This window comes from Ambystoma mexicanum, chromosome 2q, assembly GCF_040938575.1.
Source record: "Ambystoma mexicanum isolate Mex_15411 chromosome 2q, UKY_AmexF1_1, whole genome shotgun sequence".
NCBI classification, from domain to species: Eukaryota; Metazoa; Chordata; class Amphibia; order Caudata; family Ambystomatidae; genus Ambystoma; species Ambystoma mexicanum.
In genome coordinates, this window is record NC_090924.1 from 1,353,820,888 (window position 1) to 1,353,840,512 (window position 19,625).

A 19,625-nucleotide genomic window follows, 5' to 3' on the forward strand; every position below is an offset into this window, starting at 1 on the left:
ATGTTGGCTCGGTGGAGAGGCCCTTATGTGGTGAAGGACGTGGTAGGACCAGTAAATTACCGGATATACCAACCTGACCGAAGTCCATCATATAAGGTTTACCATATAAACCTACTAAAGAAATGGGCCGAGCCTGCCCCGGTCGATATTCTGGCCACCCAGGATACGGGGTCGTTACACGCGACCGGCCAATTGGATGCGGTGCAGTGGGGTGTAACACGCACTGAACACATGAAGAACGAGATCCTGGAGACGCTCAAACCACACCGCAACACCTTCTCCCAATTACCTGGAAGGACCGACCTAATGGAGCATCGTATCGAAACCCTAAACGGACAGATAGTCCGGCTGAGACCCTACAGGATCCCAGAGGCCCGAAGGTTGATCATTAAGAAAGAGATCGAAGAAATGATTAGGTTGGATATCATTGAACCCTCAACCAGTGCGTGGTGTTCTCCAATCGTGCTCGTACCCAAGCCAGACGGGGCTGTACGATTTTGTATGGACTTTAGGCAACTCAACCTGATATCCCAATACGAAGCCTATCCCATGGCCAGGATGGATGAACTGCTGGAAAGGCTGGGTGCTGCCCGTTATCTCAGTACCTTGGACCTCACCAAGGGATACTGGCAGATACCACTACGGGAATCTGACAAAGAAAAAAACGCATTTTCTACACCGCAGGGGCTCTTTCAATATAAAGTGCTACCATTCGGGTTGCATGGGGCTCCAGCCACCTTTCAGAGGCTGATGGACGTCCTCCTACAGCCCCACGACCAATACGCTGCAGCCTACCTGGACGACATCGTGATATACAGCGCATCATGGAATGACCATCTAACCCATCTACGCAAGTTGGTCGGCACCCTGACCCAGGCCGGACTCCACATCAACCCAGTGAAATCGGTACTAGGGACCCAGGAAACCAAGTACCTCGGACATATAGTCGGTGGCAGCGTGATTCGGCCACAGGTGTCCAAAATCGAGGCTATTCAGGGGATCCCAGTACCAACTAACAGAAAACAAATTAGGGCCTTCTTGGGGTTTATAGGGTACTATAGGCGCTTTATTCCCGGTTTTTCTTCCCTGGCTGCGCCGCTGACCGAGGCGTTGAAAATCGGGGGTTCCCCAGACCTGTCAACCAATCACGCCGCCATATTGGCCGTTGAGGGACTGAAGCACAGTATATCATCCCACCCGGTGTTGGTATGCCCAGACTTCCGGAAGCATTTTTTTTTGCAGACGGATGCCTCTGGCATGGGGTTGGGGGCGGTCCTGACGCAGGAGGTAGACGGGTTCCTGCGACCGATCTGTTTTGTCAGTCGGAAGCTTCTTCCGCATGAGTTGGCGTATTCCACTATCGAAAAGGAGTGTCTCGCCATTAAATGGGCGGTGGATTCATTGCGATACTACCTACTGGGGAGGAAGTTTACGTTGTATACCGACCATGCACCCCTGCAGTGGTTGGCGAGACACAAGGACTCCAACCAACGTGTTCTACGGTGGTTCCTGTCCCTCCAACCCTTCGACTTCGTTACCTTGCATAGACCCGCCAGCTTTCAGCTGGTGGCGGATTACTTGTCCAGGAGTTCGATCCGGCCCGACCGGCCTGGATCTGTGGTGGGGGTATGTGAGGATGTGAGGGTGGATGGTGGGGGAAAACGGGACGCACGGCCAAAGGAGCCCGCTGTGCCGCGGGCGTGTGCGGCGCCGAACGCGGGCGCCGGGAAGGCGTCCCTGTTAAAGGGAGAGCCTTGTCGGCGTCCCGCGACGGTGCCGGCGTTGCGGCCGCGGCGCCGCGGGTGCTCGCAGCCGAAGCGCCGCGTGTGCCCACGAGGACCGGGTTCACTGGCGCTGCGGCTGGGAGACCCGCGAGCGCAGCATACCTCGGCGACCTCCGGCGGTGAGCGGCGGCGAGGCTCGGGAACTGGAGAGCCCGACTCGTGGCGACCATTCGGTGTCGGAGGTGCGCCAGACAGCTGGGCAAGGACCCATCAGGGGCAACCCACCAGAACCCCCTCCTTACCTCATGTGGGGCAGACCCAGAACGGTGGCTTGGGGCCTCAAGCAGGACGGGCCTCCGGGAGACATGTCTCGAGGGAGACACATTGTTGGGGGGGCGGGGCCAATGGAGGGGGTGTGGCTGACAGCAGGGAGGGGAAGCTAGAACCAGGCAGCCAGTATAAAGGAGGAGGTGGGGAGGAGGCAGCACTATTCATAGAGGGTGGGTGCCTAGGGTCCCCACCAATCAGACAGGGGGGAAGGGAAGTTGTCCCCGATTGGCCCTTTTTCCCTCCAAACCCCAGGTATAAAAGGGACTGGCCTAATGGCGTTTTTGTTGCTTTTTGCAGGGAGAAGGAGAGGAGAGTGAGAGCAACTGGTGGGCCTATCCGGGTCCGTGAGAGTAGGAGACACTCAAAGAGAAGAGGAACTCCTGGTGCCTTTTACTCACAGTGAAGTAACTGTGGGGTCAAACCTGGAGTTCAACTACCTTGGTTAAGACACTGTGTAATAAAGGTCTACAAAACTCCACTTCGCCTACTGTCCTGATTTCTACAGGCACTCAGTCAATACGGTGGCTGGAACAGTAGGTGAGAATACACAATCCCGGCCTGATGTCCCAGGCACCCGAGGCCCTTCCCCGGGTGGTGCTTTTATTTTATTTTTTTCAATGCTGGGAGGCAACAGGGAAAAATAAAAGAATAAAAAAGTTAAAGTAAAAAGAGTGTAATTCAGCAGGCAGAAGGAACGACTGAACCAGCGTCTGCATGAAAGTTGCACAAGCAGTGCGCTTAACTCAGGTGGCTGGCCAAGTAAACATCACCACAGACGTGAAGACCAAAAAATGCTATAAGATCTCACATATGGTGTTTAAACTTGCGCCTGGCCTGCCACTGTACAAGTAAATAAAGTGATCTGCATTAAAATAATACCCCCTTTGTTGATGGTCCTAAAGAAAGTACTTACATGTCACTGAAACCGGTTGACTGAATCTGTGTATATCGCTTTTGACTTTGCTATATAGATAACACTTTACCTCAATTGTGTATTCTTTATTTTAAAATTCCTGTGACTATAACGCATGGCTTGTGGGATGGTCGCAGGTGGCTACAGTCGGCAATATTTTGATCCAAGAAGGATCTCATTTACCCACTCTGAAGGGAGGATAGAATAAAACAATACCCCCTTTAAATGCTAGATGGATGAGTCCTGCGACATCCAAAAATGAATCCCATTTTTATCAGTGGTATAAACAATTGTGAATGGCCCTGAATTGCCTTTTATGTGTTTTGGACAACTAGTTTTGAGATTAGTTAAGGGACATTTCTCCCGCTATCCCTGTTATCGCTGCCCCATTCCCTAGGGTCAGCTTGAGCTCCGAGGGAATGTTGAGTTCTTCCTAGAGGGACAGTTATAGCTTTAGAAAAATAGGGATCTTCTTGATTATGTCTACATCCCAAAATTGTTTGGTGCTCTTTGTGATCAAGAGATTATTTACAGAACACGTACCGTTTATGATTGCAGTGAAATAGCATACCCATCATTTCTGAGATCTCTAACGACCGAGAACAGTGTCTTGGAGGTATTTGAGGGGCTATCAATTTAATCTCCATGGTTTCAATACTTCCTTTTTATACTGTTGATGTTTCTCCAGGAGTTTCAAGGGATTCTGTGATATTAGTACGTCGCCATCTTCTCTCTGCAGTTCTTACTTTGCAACAGTGAATGTTTAGTTCAGGTGTAAACTATTTCTTGGTTAATGTATGTTGGTGCCTGGATTTGGACGATGGAAGCCAGTTTATCAATTAGCTTTCACTAAATGTTCATTTGGTTCGCTATATGTAGCTGCATAGGTGGTCATAATGGGGGAATCTGTTAGAGATTGTGCAAATTAGTCTTTAGACATTCAGTCCCAGGCCAGTGTAGTGGCAATGTCATTTGCTAATGGAACCTTTTTTGCTTTAGGTATGTAGATGATAGTGAACGGAATATCATAATGGTCTGTCCAGGAAAATGTAATAGGATCACTAACACAGAGATCCGTTGTGCAGGCAACATAACATAATGTACTAGGATTATGATGGGAATCTTACCAGGTTATCTATCACTGGAAGGAGCAGAGAGGGACGAGATAAAACTGTCTACTCCCCCTCTTGCTATTTGTCATGTCTTATGAGACGCTGGCAGGTCATCTCGGGACCCAGTTTTTAAAGCCACCCCCTTGAGGCACCATCTATAGCAAATGGCCATCCAGTTCTGGCCAGGACACAGCGAACATATTTAAAATGCACAGTGGTCATTGCTGGTGGCCATGCCCAGTGAGTACTGTGCTCGCTGCATAGACAAAACAGCGGTTGGGAATTGTAAAAGGGCAGGAAGATTTTTTATTTACATTTATATAGCGCACAAGCAGCCCAGGGGCATTGAGGCGCTGTTACTTGCAATGAACTTAGTTACATGGTACAGGTAGGATAGTGGATGTTGACACATTGTAAATGTTGCAGGATGACGTACTGTTGTTACAGATATTGCTTTTGATCATATGATACAATATACATGAGGTAATCGTGCTGGTATGTCTAGCCTTAAATGAACAGGGTGGTCTTCAGCGTTTTGCGGAAGGTGGTGAGGGAGGCCTCTCCACGGATAGTGTGTGGTAGGGCATTCCAGTGCGCGGGCGCCAGGTAAGGGAAGCTGGATCCGCCCGCTTTTACTTTTTTTTACTAGAGGCACTGAGAGCATGTTGGTGTAGGGTGATCTGGTTGGCTTAGTGGAGGAGACAGGGTGTATGCTTTGTGAAAGGTATGCAGGCGCAGTAAGGTGGATGCACTTGTGGGTCAATGTCAGGGTTTTGAATAGTATCCTTTCTTTTATTGGGAGCCAATGGGCTAGTTTTCTGGCCTCAGAGATGTGTTCTCTTTTTGCAATACCTTGGGCTGCCCGGAGCGCGTTGTTCTGTATTACTTGTAGTCTCTCTAGGTTTTTATTAGAGGTTCCTAGAAAGAGTACGTTACAGTAGTCTAGCCTAGAGCCGGTGATGGCCCTGGCTATGTTAGTGCAGTTCTCTTTGGAGAGAAATGGTCTGACTGCATTGATAAGTTTGGCATGATAAGCCGCTGCAGAGGCAATTGCATTGATTTGTCTGTCCATGGATAGGCTAGAATCCAGATAAACTCCCAGGGTTTTGACAGAGTCGGAGACTGGAATTTTAATGGAATCAATGGTGAAGTGACTGAATTGGGCATCTAGATTTTTTAGGGTGTCGGGAGAGCCTACCAGTAGGAGTTCCGCCTTGTCAGTGTTGAGGCATAGACCATTGTCTGCCATCCAGGCTTGGATGGTATTGTAAAGGTTGTTGAGGGCTAGGGAGTCAGTGTTGTAGTTGCCTGTGAGAGTGATGAGGATTTGTGTGTCGTCGGCGTAGTTGGTGTATGAGATGCCCATGGCGTCGAGGATGAGGAAGAGGGGGCGTGTAAAAATGTTGTATAGCGTGGGGGAGAGGCAGGAGCCTTGGGGCACCCCACAGAGTATAGTGGTTGGTGATGCGGCGGCTAAGTCGGAGAATACTTGCATGGTTCTGTCTTGTAAGAAGGAGGTGATCCATGCTGTGGCCTCAGGGGAGAATTTGGCCGTGGTGGTGAGGTGGTGGCATAGGACGCCATGATCCACAAGGTCGAAGGCCGCTGAGAGGTCTAGGAGTAGGAGAAGTGCAGGTTTGCCCAAGTCTCTCGCATCGTCAATCTGGTTTTTCAAGTCAAGTAGGGCGGTTTCTGTTCCGTGTCTGGGGCGGAAGCCAGATTGGCGGAGACCGAGGAGTTTGTTCTCTTCAAGGAAGTGTTGAACCTGCAGGTAGGCTGCTTTGTCCAATATTTTGAGGAGGAACGGGACAGTGGTGATGGGTCTGTAGTTATTGGGGGAGGGGGGATCGAGCGTTGGCTTCTTTAGAAGAGGGCGGACCCAGGCTTCCTTGAGGGAGGCAGGGACTATCCCTGTGGTAAAGGAGGCATTTACAAAGGCTGTTAGGAAGGGAGCTAGCGGTTCTGCGCAGTCTTTGATAATGGAGGCTGGGCAAGCATCACCTTTGCAGTTAGAGGGTTTAATGTTCCTCATTATGTTGATGACGGCTTTTTCCTGAATGGGTTTGAAGGAGAAGGGTAGGGGGGGATCAGGGGCAGGCGGTGGGACTGGGATGTGCTTACTCGGTAAGATAGCTCAGGGCAACGCGTTTGTCTTGCAAGCAAGACAACGCAGAGCAACACAGGGTCGAATCCTGTTCCCGCGCTTAGAGACTGGTCTCTGGTGATAAACGAGTTATAAAGATTAATTAATTTATTGAATTGCAAGTGACCATCCCCTGGGCAGCTTGCCTCTTTCTGTAATCTCTGCATAACCTTTAGCCTATAAACTGGTGCCCAGAGGATAATATAGGATTTCCATAGGTGCATCCGAAGAACAAATGCCTAGAAAGTGGTGCCATCAGGGTCAGTTTCGCAGGCCATGGGATTAGCAAATGATATTCTAAATGTAAAGGCAATGCACAAATGTACATACGGCCTAGAGCCAATATACCCACCCACAGTCCCCCATTTACCAGAGCCAAGAAATCCATGGCTTTATTTTTTTTAATTAGTTTTTTAAAAAATGAGGCATTTTCCACTGGCACCTCCACCCACTCTTGCTAGCGGCTCGAAGAGAATACGCCCCTTGCCATTTGGCATTCCCGTTGGCCTTGCGGACCGATAATGGTGCCGAAATCTGTCCCCTAGGTTCAGGTAAATGGGGTTCTGTTCAGCAGGCTAATCAAATCAGAGCCATTCAATCCCTCAGCGAGATTCAGGTGCTGCATAAAGAACAAGATCCCTAGCTCTTTGTCCTTTATCCTATGTACTCGCACTTCTCCCCCTCCCTTCCTCCCCTGCACTTGCGCAATCTCAATGTCACCTGGCCTAGTAAGATCGCTGTCTGTCTTCCCTCTGTTCCCTTCCCTTGCCTCATCGTGCCTTGAAACACTTGTGTATAGGCGTGTTATAAATGCCAGATCATATCATCATAAGCACCCAGCACCCTTCCTCAGCTTTGTATACAGCTTCTTGGTTCCAGTAGCTACCTTGAAGATGTATTGCCACACTACTAAGTTCAGATAACAGTGTCTCACTTTACTTGACCATTAAACACTTCCAAGTTAGGTGGATTGCTTTAAACAGGGTTTTCTTCACTATAAAAAGGGTTTGCCTCTTGGCTTGGGTAATGTTCATTCTCCTTATTAATACAACTTCTGCTTTTTAAGAATATTCGTTCTTAGAGTCACAAGGTTCAGTCTTCAAAGGAAAAATTATTTTAGGTATACGCGACCACTCTTTCAGGTAGATCTTCAATTTAGAGTTTGTATTCCCATGTGTTACACAGAGATAATTTCTACTCCGGTCAGGAATCTTAATTGGTCACAAGCGACCTTCCTCTGATGCCGTAAAGTCTGGTAACAATTGTGAAAGTTAGTTTCAGAGTTACCAGAGACTTTCGAAAACATTCTCCCTTTTAATTGGAGTCACGCGACCACTCCGGTAATACTAAAACGTTCAACAATGGGAAATCACAGGCTTTTCTTCATATGAGAGCAGTAAAGCTTTTACTCAAAGTGTGTGTGATATATTCCCATTTTAAAGAACAACTTCACAATGACGAACACCTTCTACTCGCTTTCACTCTTATCAAGCCACTTTAGAGTTGGTAACAGTTACCTGCAAGAGTTTAAGAGTGAACCTGAACGCTGAGCTTCACTCACTGGCTCCAGGAACACTGCGATTGCTTCTGCTTCTTCTTCTACGGCTTTAGGTGCCCTCAGGACTTCTGCAGCATGGGTGTCTTCGGTCCTGCCACGCCAATTTGGAGTTTCCTGTACTCCTCTGTCCCTCGGCTTGCTTCTTGCTACAGGCCTCAGGCTTCAGCACGACTCTGCAATTACAGCCACAAGGCGCTTCTAGGACGACCTTCACTTTCAGCACGTCGCAGTGCAGCCACGGCAAGGCAGGGTTTGTAAACACAGGAGCTCTCAGAACTTACAGGTGAAATCTGCTCTCTCCTTGACCCGGCATCCCTTAAGTGATCACACTTCGTCATTAACTGCCAGCCTCGTGCTCTTCTCCTACTACTTCTGCCAGCCTTCCAGCTCCTTTCCCAGCTCCTTCTCTCTTCCCCATCCTGCTGCAGCCTTTTATGCCTTCTAGGTGGGGCAATTGATTTCAGGTGCAGGCTAATATTGTAAATTGCCTGACCTGGCAAAGGCTGCTTAATTGCCTGTTCTCTATTTCTACATGTCTCTTCAGCCCTCTTCTTCTCAGTGCCTATGGGATTCTAGGATATGTAGTTCACTTTATAAAAGTTAGGTTTTCTCACTTCTTATAACTTTTTAAGGGTAGATATAATTCCCTTAGTATTTGTAACAGAGGAGCCATAAGGTTTAACTATTACAGAAGACGTGGTAGAGAAGGCAACACTTCACTATTCCTTTTTGTGTACCCTTGATATTGAGGAGGACATGTGATTTTGGGGATAAAAAGGATTCTTTCTTTGGGTGCTACAACCTTAGTTTTAGCAGGAGGTTGAAAGATATTAAAATGGCAGTAAGCCATAACCTCCTCTGGCATAGGGGTAAGAATATTCCCTTCAGAGGAAAAATACTGCATCTCATCCCACAGAATCTCCTAACTACCCTGGGCCTGGCCTCCACCCAAGTGATTCTTCCGCAGTACACCACCCCCAGGTTTGGGATCAGGAATGGTGTGCCCTCCCCTGGCTACCTGGGAGGAGACTTTAGGCAGGGTTTTAGGGAGGGATCCACAGGATTCTTTACATAACCCACATGACACTAAAAGGATATCACTGAAAGAGTTGTATGCTCCCTTAAATGGTAACAGATTAGACAATGGTAGGTGTGTTACACTTCTTTTAATTTTGCCAATTGTTTTTTATTGTGTAATACCATCCATACAGAACAGCATAAAGCAACCACATGTCATCTTCTTAACAGTCAATTAGTTTGGCGTCTATTGTTCACTCACGTCGAATATAAAAGTAGGTCACCGGGATAAAAGTCTGATGTTTAATGTATATTTTAAAATAGTGGATTTTAGAGTACTTTCAATTTTCAACACATTTCTCATAATTATAGCAAAAACATTCTTTACTGAATAGCGAGACAATGGGTTGGACTCACTTTGTTGCTTTGATAGTCATTCTTTTCAAACTTTTCCATGCAACGATTCTATATAAAAAGAAATTACAAAGACATGGCATTTACCCGCTCCCGAGGATGCTGGCCAAAGAAGTCTGGATGTACTGCAAAGTAGAATGGCCTAAGCGCATTGACCGCATCAGCCCCAGAGAGGGCTCTAGCTTGAAATACTTCATGCAGCACCACTTTCTGCAGACACCATCTGCTGAAATAGAGGAAGACACGGCACATCATTAGCACATCTTTAGCAAGAGAACTGGGTTATCCATGGATTTCTGGATCAGAATTGGAGTGTCAATTTCACAACATCCAGATCAATGTGTACAAAAACTATTCCTGTTTTAAGAAGTGCACCCTTTATTAGTTACACAGACCCAGACATTATTGTTTTAATACTATTTTATTTTTGTTTATTGTGAAGACATCCTTCGGATGAGTTTCGTGATAATACACAGATAGCGCTTTAAAATTAAATAGGTCAACGTCGCATTGTGTCATTAACAACTTCATTTGCCTTCTGTGAAGCAAGACACAGACAACAGATTCAATATTTACAGAATACACTTTTATTAACGTAAATGTCAGGATGGAAAAAGGCCTAACTTGCCCTATGCTAAGGTGGGATTTCCTTACCTAAATAAAACTAAACAATGTCTGAGTCAGGGCGTTCAACTGAAGACCCTGTCTGTATCCAAAACCTATACTTTCCCTCACAACTACTCTATACAATGTGTAGGGATGTCAGGAACCAAAAGAAACTGTGTCCAGCATACAAATCGGAGCTTCTTCCTACTCGCAGCTTCCCTTCAGCTCCATTCCTCAAGTATAAAGCAGTTCCTACAACATGTTTCAAAGTTACAACCCTTGAGTTCAGGATAATACAGTTTTAACCAATACTCAGAGTTCCCTTCCACAGGTTTCAAGTAACAGTTCCGAACACAAAAGAACCGTGACCTCAAGAAAATAAATTGTTCAAGTCTCAGGGTTTCCTTCCCCAAGACTTCATTTCAGCAGCAAGTCTCAGGGCTCCTGTCCCCAAGACTTCATTGCAGCACAATAATAATATCCTTTGTCTCTTTAAAGTCTGTTGTCACTCGTGTCTTCTTTGTATGTAGACATTGTGACTGTTGAAATAATCTTCAAGCTTCAGTAATTTCTGCTCCTAATGTAATTTCCTATTAGATGTAGTTTTCATGTAGTCTGGTATTCAATATACCTTTCTTTGTTTCAATATTTAAAGTTCCTATCTCTTTATGATATAGCACAATTGATTTCACTTGGATATAAAGTATCATTCATTTTAGTATGCAGCATCTAATGACTTTACTTGAATTGTAAATTCTGTTGGACTTATGAACTTAGTATATAACAGTTCTGCTCTTTTGTGAGGTTTTCACTAAGTTCAGTATTCAAGAAACATACATTGTACTCAGTTTGGTCTTCAATAGGCACAGGTTGCCCTTGTAAAGATTTTCATTCAGTTCGATATTCATTAAACAGTTTATACTACATTTGTTCATCAATAGATACGGGTTGCACTTTCATTCAGTTAGATATTTAAAAAGAATATGGTTTATAGTCAGAACACCTTTAGTTTAATCCTTGGTGTGATATTTCCTTAATGTACTTAAAAAGTAATGTATAACCTTGGGAGACCTTCAAAAACGTGTTTTCTCCCACATGCGAATACTCTGATACAAAGTATTCCTCGAACACCCAAATTTAACACTTGCGCACCGGGTTTCTCAGTGGATAGAAACTCACTGGTTGCGTTCAAAGGCTTCAGAGCAGCAGGGATTGAGCGCCTTTCTGCTTTTCACGTGAAGGGTATCACACCTGCCCCTCAGCCAACCCTGTGTCCACGTCTCAGCACAGGGCAACAAGTATCTTGAGCGCACATAAAAGGGACAGCCTCTACACACAGCTCCTTTCTTAATGTTCGGTTTGCTGCACAGAGCCCCAGCTCCCACGCCACACTTGCACCGGTCTTCCTGCTGCTGCTCCTGCTGCTTCTCCACGCAAAGGCTTCCCTGTTGTCTCTCATACTGCTGGGCTTGCCTCCTTTCATACACCTTCAACCTCTTGACAGGCTGCAGGTGTGGATGTCCAATCAGCCCTGTCTGACCACAATCAACGGGACATGCCTGACCTTTACAGTTCCCAACAGGCATCCTCTTCGTCCCAGTACCAGAGTGGTAAAAGAGCGTGGTCTTTATTGTTCCTAGTTGCCTCTTCCTCATGCTAGTACTGTCAAGCGTCAAATGGGGGAATGGAGGGGAACAGGCTCGTAACAGCCCATGAAGATGGGGGAAGGGTTGGTCCCTAACAGGAAAAGGGGAATACCATGTCTCGCCCAATGGCACCCCAGTTCTATTCCCCAAGTGTACTCCACCCACGTGATCCTCCCTAGCTTCTCCGCCCCCAGGGTCGGGATTCAATAGCGATGGCCTTTCCCTGGCCACCTGTGTAGAAGATCTAAGGGGTTTAGTAATGGGAATAAACTCAGGTTTCTCACACTCCATCAACCACAACCAAGCATGGGGTGCCGCTGATGCGCCACATAATACCTGTGCGGTCCCATGCACTAGGCCCTCACCTGCTCCCCATACCTGAGCTTCTGCTCCTGGGAGGAGGAGTTGCCACTGTAACACTGCGGACAGTTGCGTGTCTTGTCACATGACTGTTTAGTCCCGTATATGTAACTTCTCCTAGGGCGTCCATGCCCTGGGCATCTCATTAAAAGATAAGACATTTAAAGGTCATATCTGGTGGGGGCATGGCTTGCAGTCATGGTATAGGTCTCCTACGGCCGCTCCTGCCAGATACACAATGATCCGCGATAAAAGCAAGTTTCCAATGTGACAAGAAGGCTGCAAATTGGTGAGACTGGGAGAACCGGACCGGAGTAGCCAGCTGGGAAGAGGTGTTCAGGGACAGCGACGGAGCAGAGTAGAGGAGCAAGGAATAAACAGACGGCAGTCGGCTCTGGAAATGAAGATGGCGGCCGCAAGTGAATGAAGCGGTGGGAGTGAGGTGGACCCCTGGGAGATCGAGGGAAGCCCGATGCATCCATGCGGACTGTCTGGGAGGCCTCTGATGATCCGGTAGAGGCGGCGGACCGCAGAGGGACATGCAGGGTTAAGAAGACACAGACCGCTGTCGGCGCCAGGAATTAAGCGGCCGGCCGTGTGGTGCAGCAGGCAGAGAGTGTGTTGGTGACCAGGAGAGTGAGAGAGGCCCGCTACATACACACGGTCTATCCGAGAGGCATCAGAAGACTGAGACGCAGTGGTGGACCGCAGATGGGCACTCACAGCAGGAGCTAGAAGCTTGGGAGCCGGCGCGTCCACACCGGTGAGGCCTCAGAGGGAGAGAGCTCCAGCAGCAAGGGAGGAGCAACGGGCATAAGACAAGTGTGGCCCCAAGCCGCCTCACATTTTGTGCCCCTGTACAGTGGATAAGTGGCAAGACCGTGTGCTGGCTGATCCGTGGTGCAAGGCAGTGATGCAGATTAGAAAGGGAAAGCTTCTGTGTTGAACAAGGCAGACGTAAGCGCTCCATGGATTAATAACTGGGAACTGAATAACTGGCTTGACTGGGCGGACCCGGGAAGTGTAGTGATTCAGAGAAGCAGTCCTTATGACCCTGATGAGACAAGAGGCTCAATCTTTGCTGGAGCAGATGGCTAACAGCCAGCCACCAATCGAGGTGCAACGTAAGGGGAAGATCTGAGCCTATGACTGTAGGGGGAAGTCTGTTGGGTGCACATCTGCTGAGAATGGACTAAACTCACTGGGGTGCGCAAGTAATACCGGCACCCGGAACACTACGTTAACCTCAACCTTCTGATGCACATTTAAGGAGCCTGGGCCATAGTATAGCCACAACCAGGATATACTGAGTTACGCCAGATTCCTTACATAAGGTGCCTGGGAAAGGGAGCGATTGCAGCTATACATTAGCAAATCTCACAGGCTGGATCCCTACCAAGGTGCCTAAAACAAAACCCAACCAATCCACACTAGACAGCTTTGCCAGGACCAGGCAGCAGGTTCCTGGGGGTGACATGGACCTAGCGCAGGAGAAGTGGGGTGAGGCAATGGAGTTGCATAATCAAGTATTGCTGGCAATAGCAGACTTGAAGGCCTCTCTGGGAACGCAGATTGCAGCGGTACAAATTGACGTTGGGTTGCTGCACCAGACTGTGCGGAATCTGGCTGAACATACAACCACTTTAGAGACCCAGACTAAGGTGAATACTGGCGCGCTCCGCAAGACGCATGTCGAGGGCCATGTCTTGCAGCTAAAGGTCAGCTTGCTGGAAAAGAGTGGAAGAAGCGGAGGGATGTGCCAGGAGGAACAACATCGCATTGTTGGCCTGCCGGTGGGGGAAGAGGTATCAGACCCCACCTCATATACTGAAAACATGCAACTTCAGGAAATTGGGACTGGAAATCTTACGCAGGGCTTCACAATCGAGAGAGCACACAGAGCATTGTGCAGACGTCCCCCCACCCTGGGGCGCCCCCAAGACCAATTATCGCTAAAGTCCAGAACTACAAGGATAGGGAGAAAATACTGTCCTATTCCAGGCAAGGTGGCGAATTGAAAAGAGCATCAGCACAACTGGCGATCTACCCCGATTACACCTTCCAAGTGCAAAAGAACCAGGCACAATTCACAGGGGCCAAATCTAGGCTTCGGGTGCCGTTGCACTGAACTATATATGTTGATCTACCCAGCATGACTCAAGATTATACACAAGAACGGGACATGGTTCTGTGACCTCCCAGAGGAGGCGCAGGCATGGATGGACAGGGAGAAGGTAGATCCCGGCGGAAGCAGAGAGGATGAAGAAGGGAGACAGAAGGGAGGCTCAACACAACCAGTGGACAGGAACACCTAGGGGACAGTACAAGAAGTGACACGCTGTGCCCCAGTTAATCCGTATCGAAGCATATACGTTATGTTAAACCAATGTTCATTAGGATAGGAGAATGGTTCATCCCGGAGCAGATTGTGGTTGCTTGCTTACTTTTTGCTTAATAATTCAAGGCAGGGACTTTCATTGGTCAGCATCTTACACCATGTCAAATGGGCTCGAACCTGCAGCCGCCACACCCTCCAAGTTGTTTATTTGTGGGCACTTGTTTTTGGGCCCAACCGCTGTGCATTAGCCCCAAGTAGGTCTGCTAGGGGCGAATGCGAGAAGCGGATATGCCTGAGCAAAGGCAACGCTGCTGGCAGTTGTACATAGTTGGGGAAGTTTTGTGGGTGAGGGGCCTGTCTGCATGTAGGTTTAGGTGGCTTAGTAGCAAGACTGTTACGATTGCATCACCTCATGGGAAGGAAGCAGTGCATGGTGCTGCATCAAGGCGGATATGCCCATTAGGAGGGGATAATAGCTAGTGTCTGGGACAGTAAATGTCCTCACTTGGAATGCGAGGGGCCTGAACGCCTATGTGAAAAGAAATAGGGTTTATTCGTACCTCAACCAGGGTGGACATAGCCATGTTGCAGGAGACACACCTCACGGCTGAAAAACTAGCGTTGCTGGCAAATGAATGGAGGGGGTGGGTATTTGGTTCCACATACTCCACATATGCTCAAGGAGTCCTGATATAGATAGCACCCTCGGTACCCTTTAAGGTCACCCACGTTAGGATGGACAACGAGGGCAGAATGGTGGACACGTGTTTAGTCAACATGTCATGTATGCCCCTAACAACGGAGCAGCTAAATTCTTTCAAACTCTGTACCCCAGGTTAGGCCCATACAGGGACAGTAATATGATGTGGGGAGGGGACTTCAATTGCACGCTGAACCCGCTGCTGGACAGATCAAACACCAGATACACCAAACCAGCTCCACCGGCTAAGTCACTACAGAGGCTCCTGGACTCGCCCTTGCGGACACCTGGAGGGCTCGCCATCCAGACACAAGACACTATTAGCAATACTCTGCACCACACGCAGTGCACACGAGAATAGACTATTTGTTCGTGGGGCGCGAATTAGCACATCTCATCATGCATAGTCAGTACAAGGGGAGGGTCTTATCAGATCACGCCTGCTTAGCCTACAATGGCAATATGCGCTTCCTAAGGTGCCAATACCTATGTGGAGGCTTAGAGGAGAGCCGTTGAAGGATCCGCCATTCTGTGACAGCATGAAGGATAGCATCACTGAGTACGTTCTCCATAATGTGGGCAGTGTGTGCGCAGCGCGGGTTAATTTTGGGAGGCACTGAAAGTGGTGGTAAGAGGGGCAGCCTTTGCAGGGTCGAGCAGTGTTCAGGCACACGTCAATATGGATTTGTCAGCTGCAGAGGAAAGGGTGCGGACACTTGAACAGTCTCAGGGACCATCACCGGGCATGGGCACGAAAGATAAGATCATAGAACTAAAGCAGAAATGTATAGAATGCTGGGAGAGGCTGGGCAAACATAGCTTTGCTAAATACACGGAAAGGCAACACATGAGGAGAAGACCAGCCAGTTGCTGGTATGGCTGTATAAGAATGAGGAGAAACAGGACCCCATACATGCCATATATACAAAACAGGGGGACCTATATCATACCTAGGAGGGTCCGTACAATGCATTCCTGGAATTTTACGGAGACCTTTACAGGGAACGGAGACCTTTACAGGGAAGCACACCGGGCACCGAGGACTCACTTAGTGGAGGTATTGGACGAGATAGTTCTCCTGGTGTTGAGTCAGGACGCGAGAGACAGCCTAGAAGCACCTATCTCCCTGAAAGCTTTACAGAGCATGATCACAGCCTTGCCGACGGGGAAGACACCAGGATCAGATGGGCTAGCGAGTGAATTTTATAACGAGTATGCCCAGGAATTGTACCCTCACTTGCTCAGCACTTTTAGCGTTTCCTATGAAGCAGGGGTTCCACTGCTTATTCTGAGACAATCCATCATTATTACACTTATCAAACCCCACAAGCTCTCGGAGGAGTGTTGCTCTTATAGGCCCCTCTCAATGCTTAAGCAGGATAGCAAAATACTTGCATCAATACTTGCCAATAGAATGAAAAGTGATTCATGATCTGGTGCAGCCGGATCAAACTGGCTATGTACCAGGTCGAAGTATGACCAGGTATTTGAGACGCTTGCACCATGTGATAGATAGCACTTCCTCCTGGGAAACACTGTGTGCCATAGCTACACTTTATGCGATCAAAGCGTTTGATTTGGTACGATGGGAATGGCTTTACGCAACCTTGCGTATGTTTCGTTTCGGGCAATCATATATCAAGTGGGTTCAGTTAGTGTATACCAAGCCAATGGCAAGGATCAAAACTGGAAGCATGGGAATTAAAGAAAGGGATGAGGCAGGGTTGCCCATTGTCGCTGCTGCTTTATGTTCTAGCCATGGAAACCATTGCCCCGTATCGCCGGATGGAATTAAGTGAAGCAGGCATAGAAATAGATGGGACTAGACATTTGATATCCCTGTATGCAGATGATATGCTGTTATATATACAAAACCCTGAAGATAATTTGGAATTAATAGAAGCTATGGTGCTTTTTGAGAAGTTGTCAGGGATCACGGTTAGCGTGGATAAGTCAGCTTTGTTCCCCTTAGGGGGATTGCGTAAGATAGAATTAAGCATGCTACCCGTCCTCGTCCTGCAATGGAAAATGCCCACCTTTAGGTATTTGGGGGTTAATGTTTAGCACGACCCGGAGGAAGAACATATACATAATACACTGAGCGTCCTGGAGGTTGTTAAGGGTTCTATGAGGATCTTGGCCAAACTGCCTCTCTCAATGATGGGGAGGGCAGCCTTGCTGAAAATGGTTGTGCTTCCCAGGTTGCTCCATTTCTTCATTAACGTCCTGTTCTACACACCGAGATCCTACTTTAAAATGCTGGATAGTATCTGTAGAGGATTTCTATAGCAGAATGGGCGGAACAAATTTGCGTTATCATTGCTACACAAGCCGCATGCCGAGGGGGGCATTAGGGTCCTGCAGTTCATATTATATTATATAGCAGGCAAAATGCAATTTGTGGTAGATTAGCTGGCGGATGACCCCACCCCTGACACACAGATGTTGCAAGCAATAGGGTTGCGTTATTACCTGAAGGAACTGATGTCGCTCAAGAAGCCGCAAGGTGGTCAACTGTCACATCTAGTGTCACTAGGGGTCAAAATGTGGGACAGAGCTTTGGAATCATTGGGGCTCACTGATCCAATCTCAGTGCATATGCCCCTGGTTTCAGTGGTTGCGTCTTCACCACAGGGCATATTGGGAATATGCGGCGGCGAGTGGCAGTCTTGCAGCCACTACTGATACCCAGTCTGTCTTTCCTGTTCATCGTTACCTGGAGTAGGAGCTGTCACCTACCTCCATAAAGACAGCAATAGTCCGCATAGCAGACGCGGAGTGGTGGCAAGTGTCAGTCTTGTAGCCCTCTACTGATCTCCGGTCTGTCTTTCCTGTTCATCGTTACCTGGAGGATGAGCTTTCCTCTACCTCCATAAAGACTGCAATAGTCCACAGAGCGGATGCGGAGTGGCGGCTAGTGGCAGTCATGCAGTCGTGGCTGTCACGTCTGCCAGGGGTGCCTCATCCCCCACCTCGATCCAGGAGGAAGACGGCCGGCAGGTCCCCATCAGCCGACTCTCAGCCGGCTCCAGAGAGCCTAACTCTGTGGCCAAAAAGCAGAAAGCGCAATGCACTTAAACTACCAAGAAGAGAAGCTGAAAACCCGCTGATAGCAGATTCCCTTACCTCCGAAAATGCCGGCGGGGGGCCCGAGGCTAGACGTACCTGCGCAGACGCAGGACCTCCACGACAACACCCACAGGAAAAGGGCGCACCGTGGGCCCTCAGTGCCCACAGCTCCTGTCGATCTCTCGGCTTCTCCTCCACCGGCCAGACTGCCGACTATCTCCAAAGGGGGGGGCTGAGCAGGCGGTGCAGAGCGGGAGGAGTCCCGTGACTGACGGAGCCCTTGAGGTGAAAAATGAAGCTGCCGCTACCAGCAACAAAGCATCAGGATGCAGGGGTGAGACAGCCCTCCCACCCCCCTGCTTTTACAGACTCCGGCTCTATTGCCGGCGAACACCTCAAAGGACACAAATGGCGAGCACGGAAACGTCAATATAAGTGGACCGACTGCCGCGACCGGAGCTCTGCCCACCTTACCAATGAGCGACAAAGCGGAGACAACATTCACTAGACCACAGAACTCCCTAACGGTCAAGGCGATGATCCACTCTGGGCCTAGGGAACGAGAACCAGTCCCTACCTTAAGGACTTGCCCGGTTCCGAAAGACTCTCTCAAAAGCGGAAATACTGCCTCCTGCAGGAACGAAAATGCTACTCATCAACAAACCCTCCAAATGCCACTGACAATCAGTCCAGGAGCAGACGGGGTTTCAACAAGTCTTACAACAAAAAAATGTCCAAGATCTCAGTTGGACACCCCGTCACCGGGGACAAAGACAAACGAAGAACAAAGGATCTATCAAAACCAACGGGCAACGGAGCTGTCTAACACAAAGACGCGCGCCCTCACGCAGAGGGCAGCGTGAATAAAACAGCATGACCAGGAAGAATGACTCTGGCAAACCGACAGCCCTGAAATTAGTGACAGACTTCTTCAATTCTCATTCTCATCTGCCAACAGGAAACAAAGTTGACCTTTCGGACGCCGAAATACTGGAAGCAGTAAAAGAATGCCAGCCCCTATAAAAGCATAGAAGGCTTGAGGCTTTTTCATGGGGAAAAAGTCAAAATCAACTCAACTTCTAACAAGCTACCAGGGCTGATCTCACAGACCAGGTGGCACTTTAGAAACGCAGGGATTTAAAAAAAAATGTTTTTATTGTGTTTACCAAAAACTCTTTGGTTTTAACAAACAACCTCACTGCAACTTGTCCTTTGCACACCTTGACCAACTGTTTGCATTTTCACTGTCGTCGCATGCCATTTACTTATCAATTTCTTTCTCCTTGTGCTATCAGCGTAAAAGCATGTTGTAAAATTTTTACCGTAGCGATTGACCACGAGGTTTTATGTCCGCTTATTAGTCGTGGCCATCATGTCTCCTCCTCACGAAGGGAAGAGGGTTCTAGAACAGTTGAAAAATAAGCTTGCCTCATGTTTATTAGTGCTGGACACAATGTAAGTAGGTGTCTAACTGATTCCACGGCCTCTGACTCTTTACACAGCCTACAGATGTTTGTTGGGCTGATGCCTCTAATGTGTAAGATCTCGTTAGTCGGGAGTAAGTTCAACCTGGCTTTTATGAAGAGTTGTCTCAAGGGTTTGCTTGGAAATATTTTATAAATTTCCCCTGGATCATTGTATTTCCTCTGCTGGGATGGTAAATTGCTCAGGAGTTTGTTTTTTTCAGCCAACTCC

At 48.1% G+C, this 19,625-nt stretch overlaps 1 protein-coding gene across 6 annotated transcripts in view; it reads right to left on the bottom strand.

Annotated features, from left to right (window-relative positions):
* The window catches only part of TCAIM (T cell activation inhibitor, mitochondrial), a 722,456-nt gene that overhangs the window by 611,557 nt on the left and 91,274 nt on the right, over positions 1-19,625 (bottom strand). For 3 of the 6 annotated variants that reach the window (XM_069648822.1, XM_069648823.1, XM_069648825.1), the window contains exon 3: positions 9,299-9,434. In XM_069648822.1, the coding sequence (XP_069504923.1) occupies positions 9,299-9,434 (136 nt within the window). Of the gene's footprint in view, positions 1-9,298; positions 9,438-19,625 lie in introns of all 6 variants that reach the window. The other 3 variants (XM_069648827.1, XM_069648820.1, XM_069648821.1) reach the window with 1 other exon arrangement.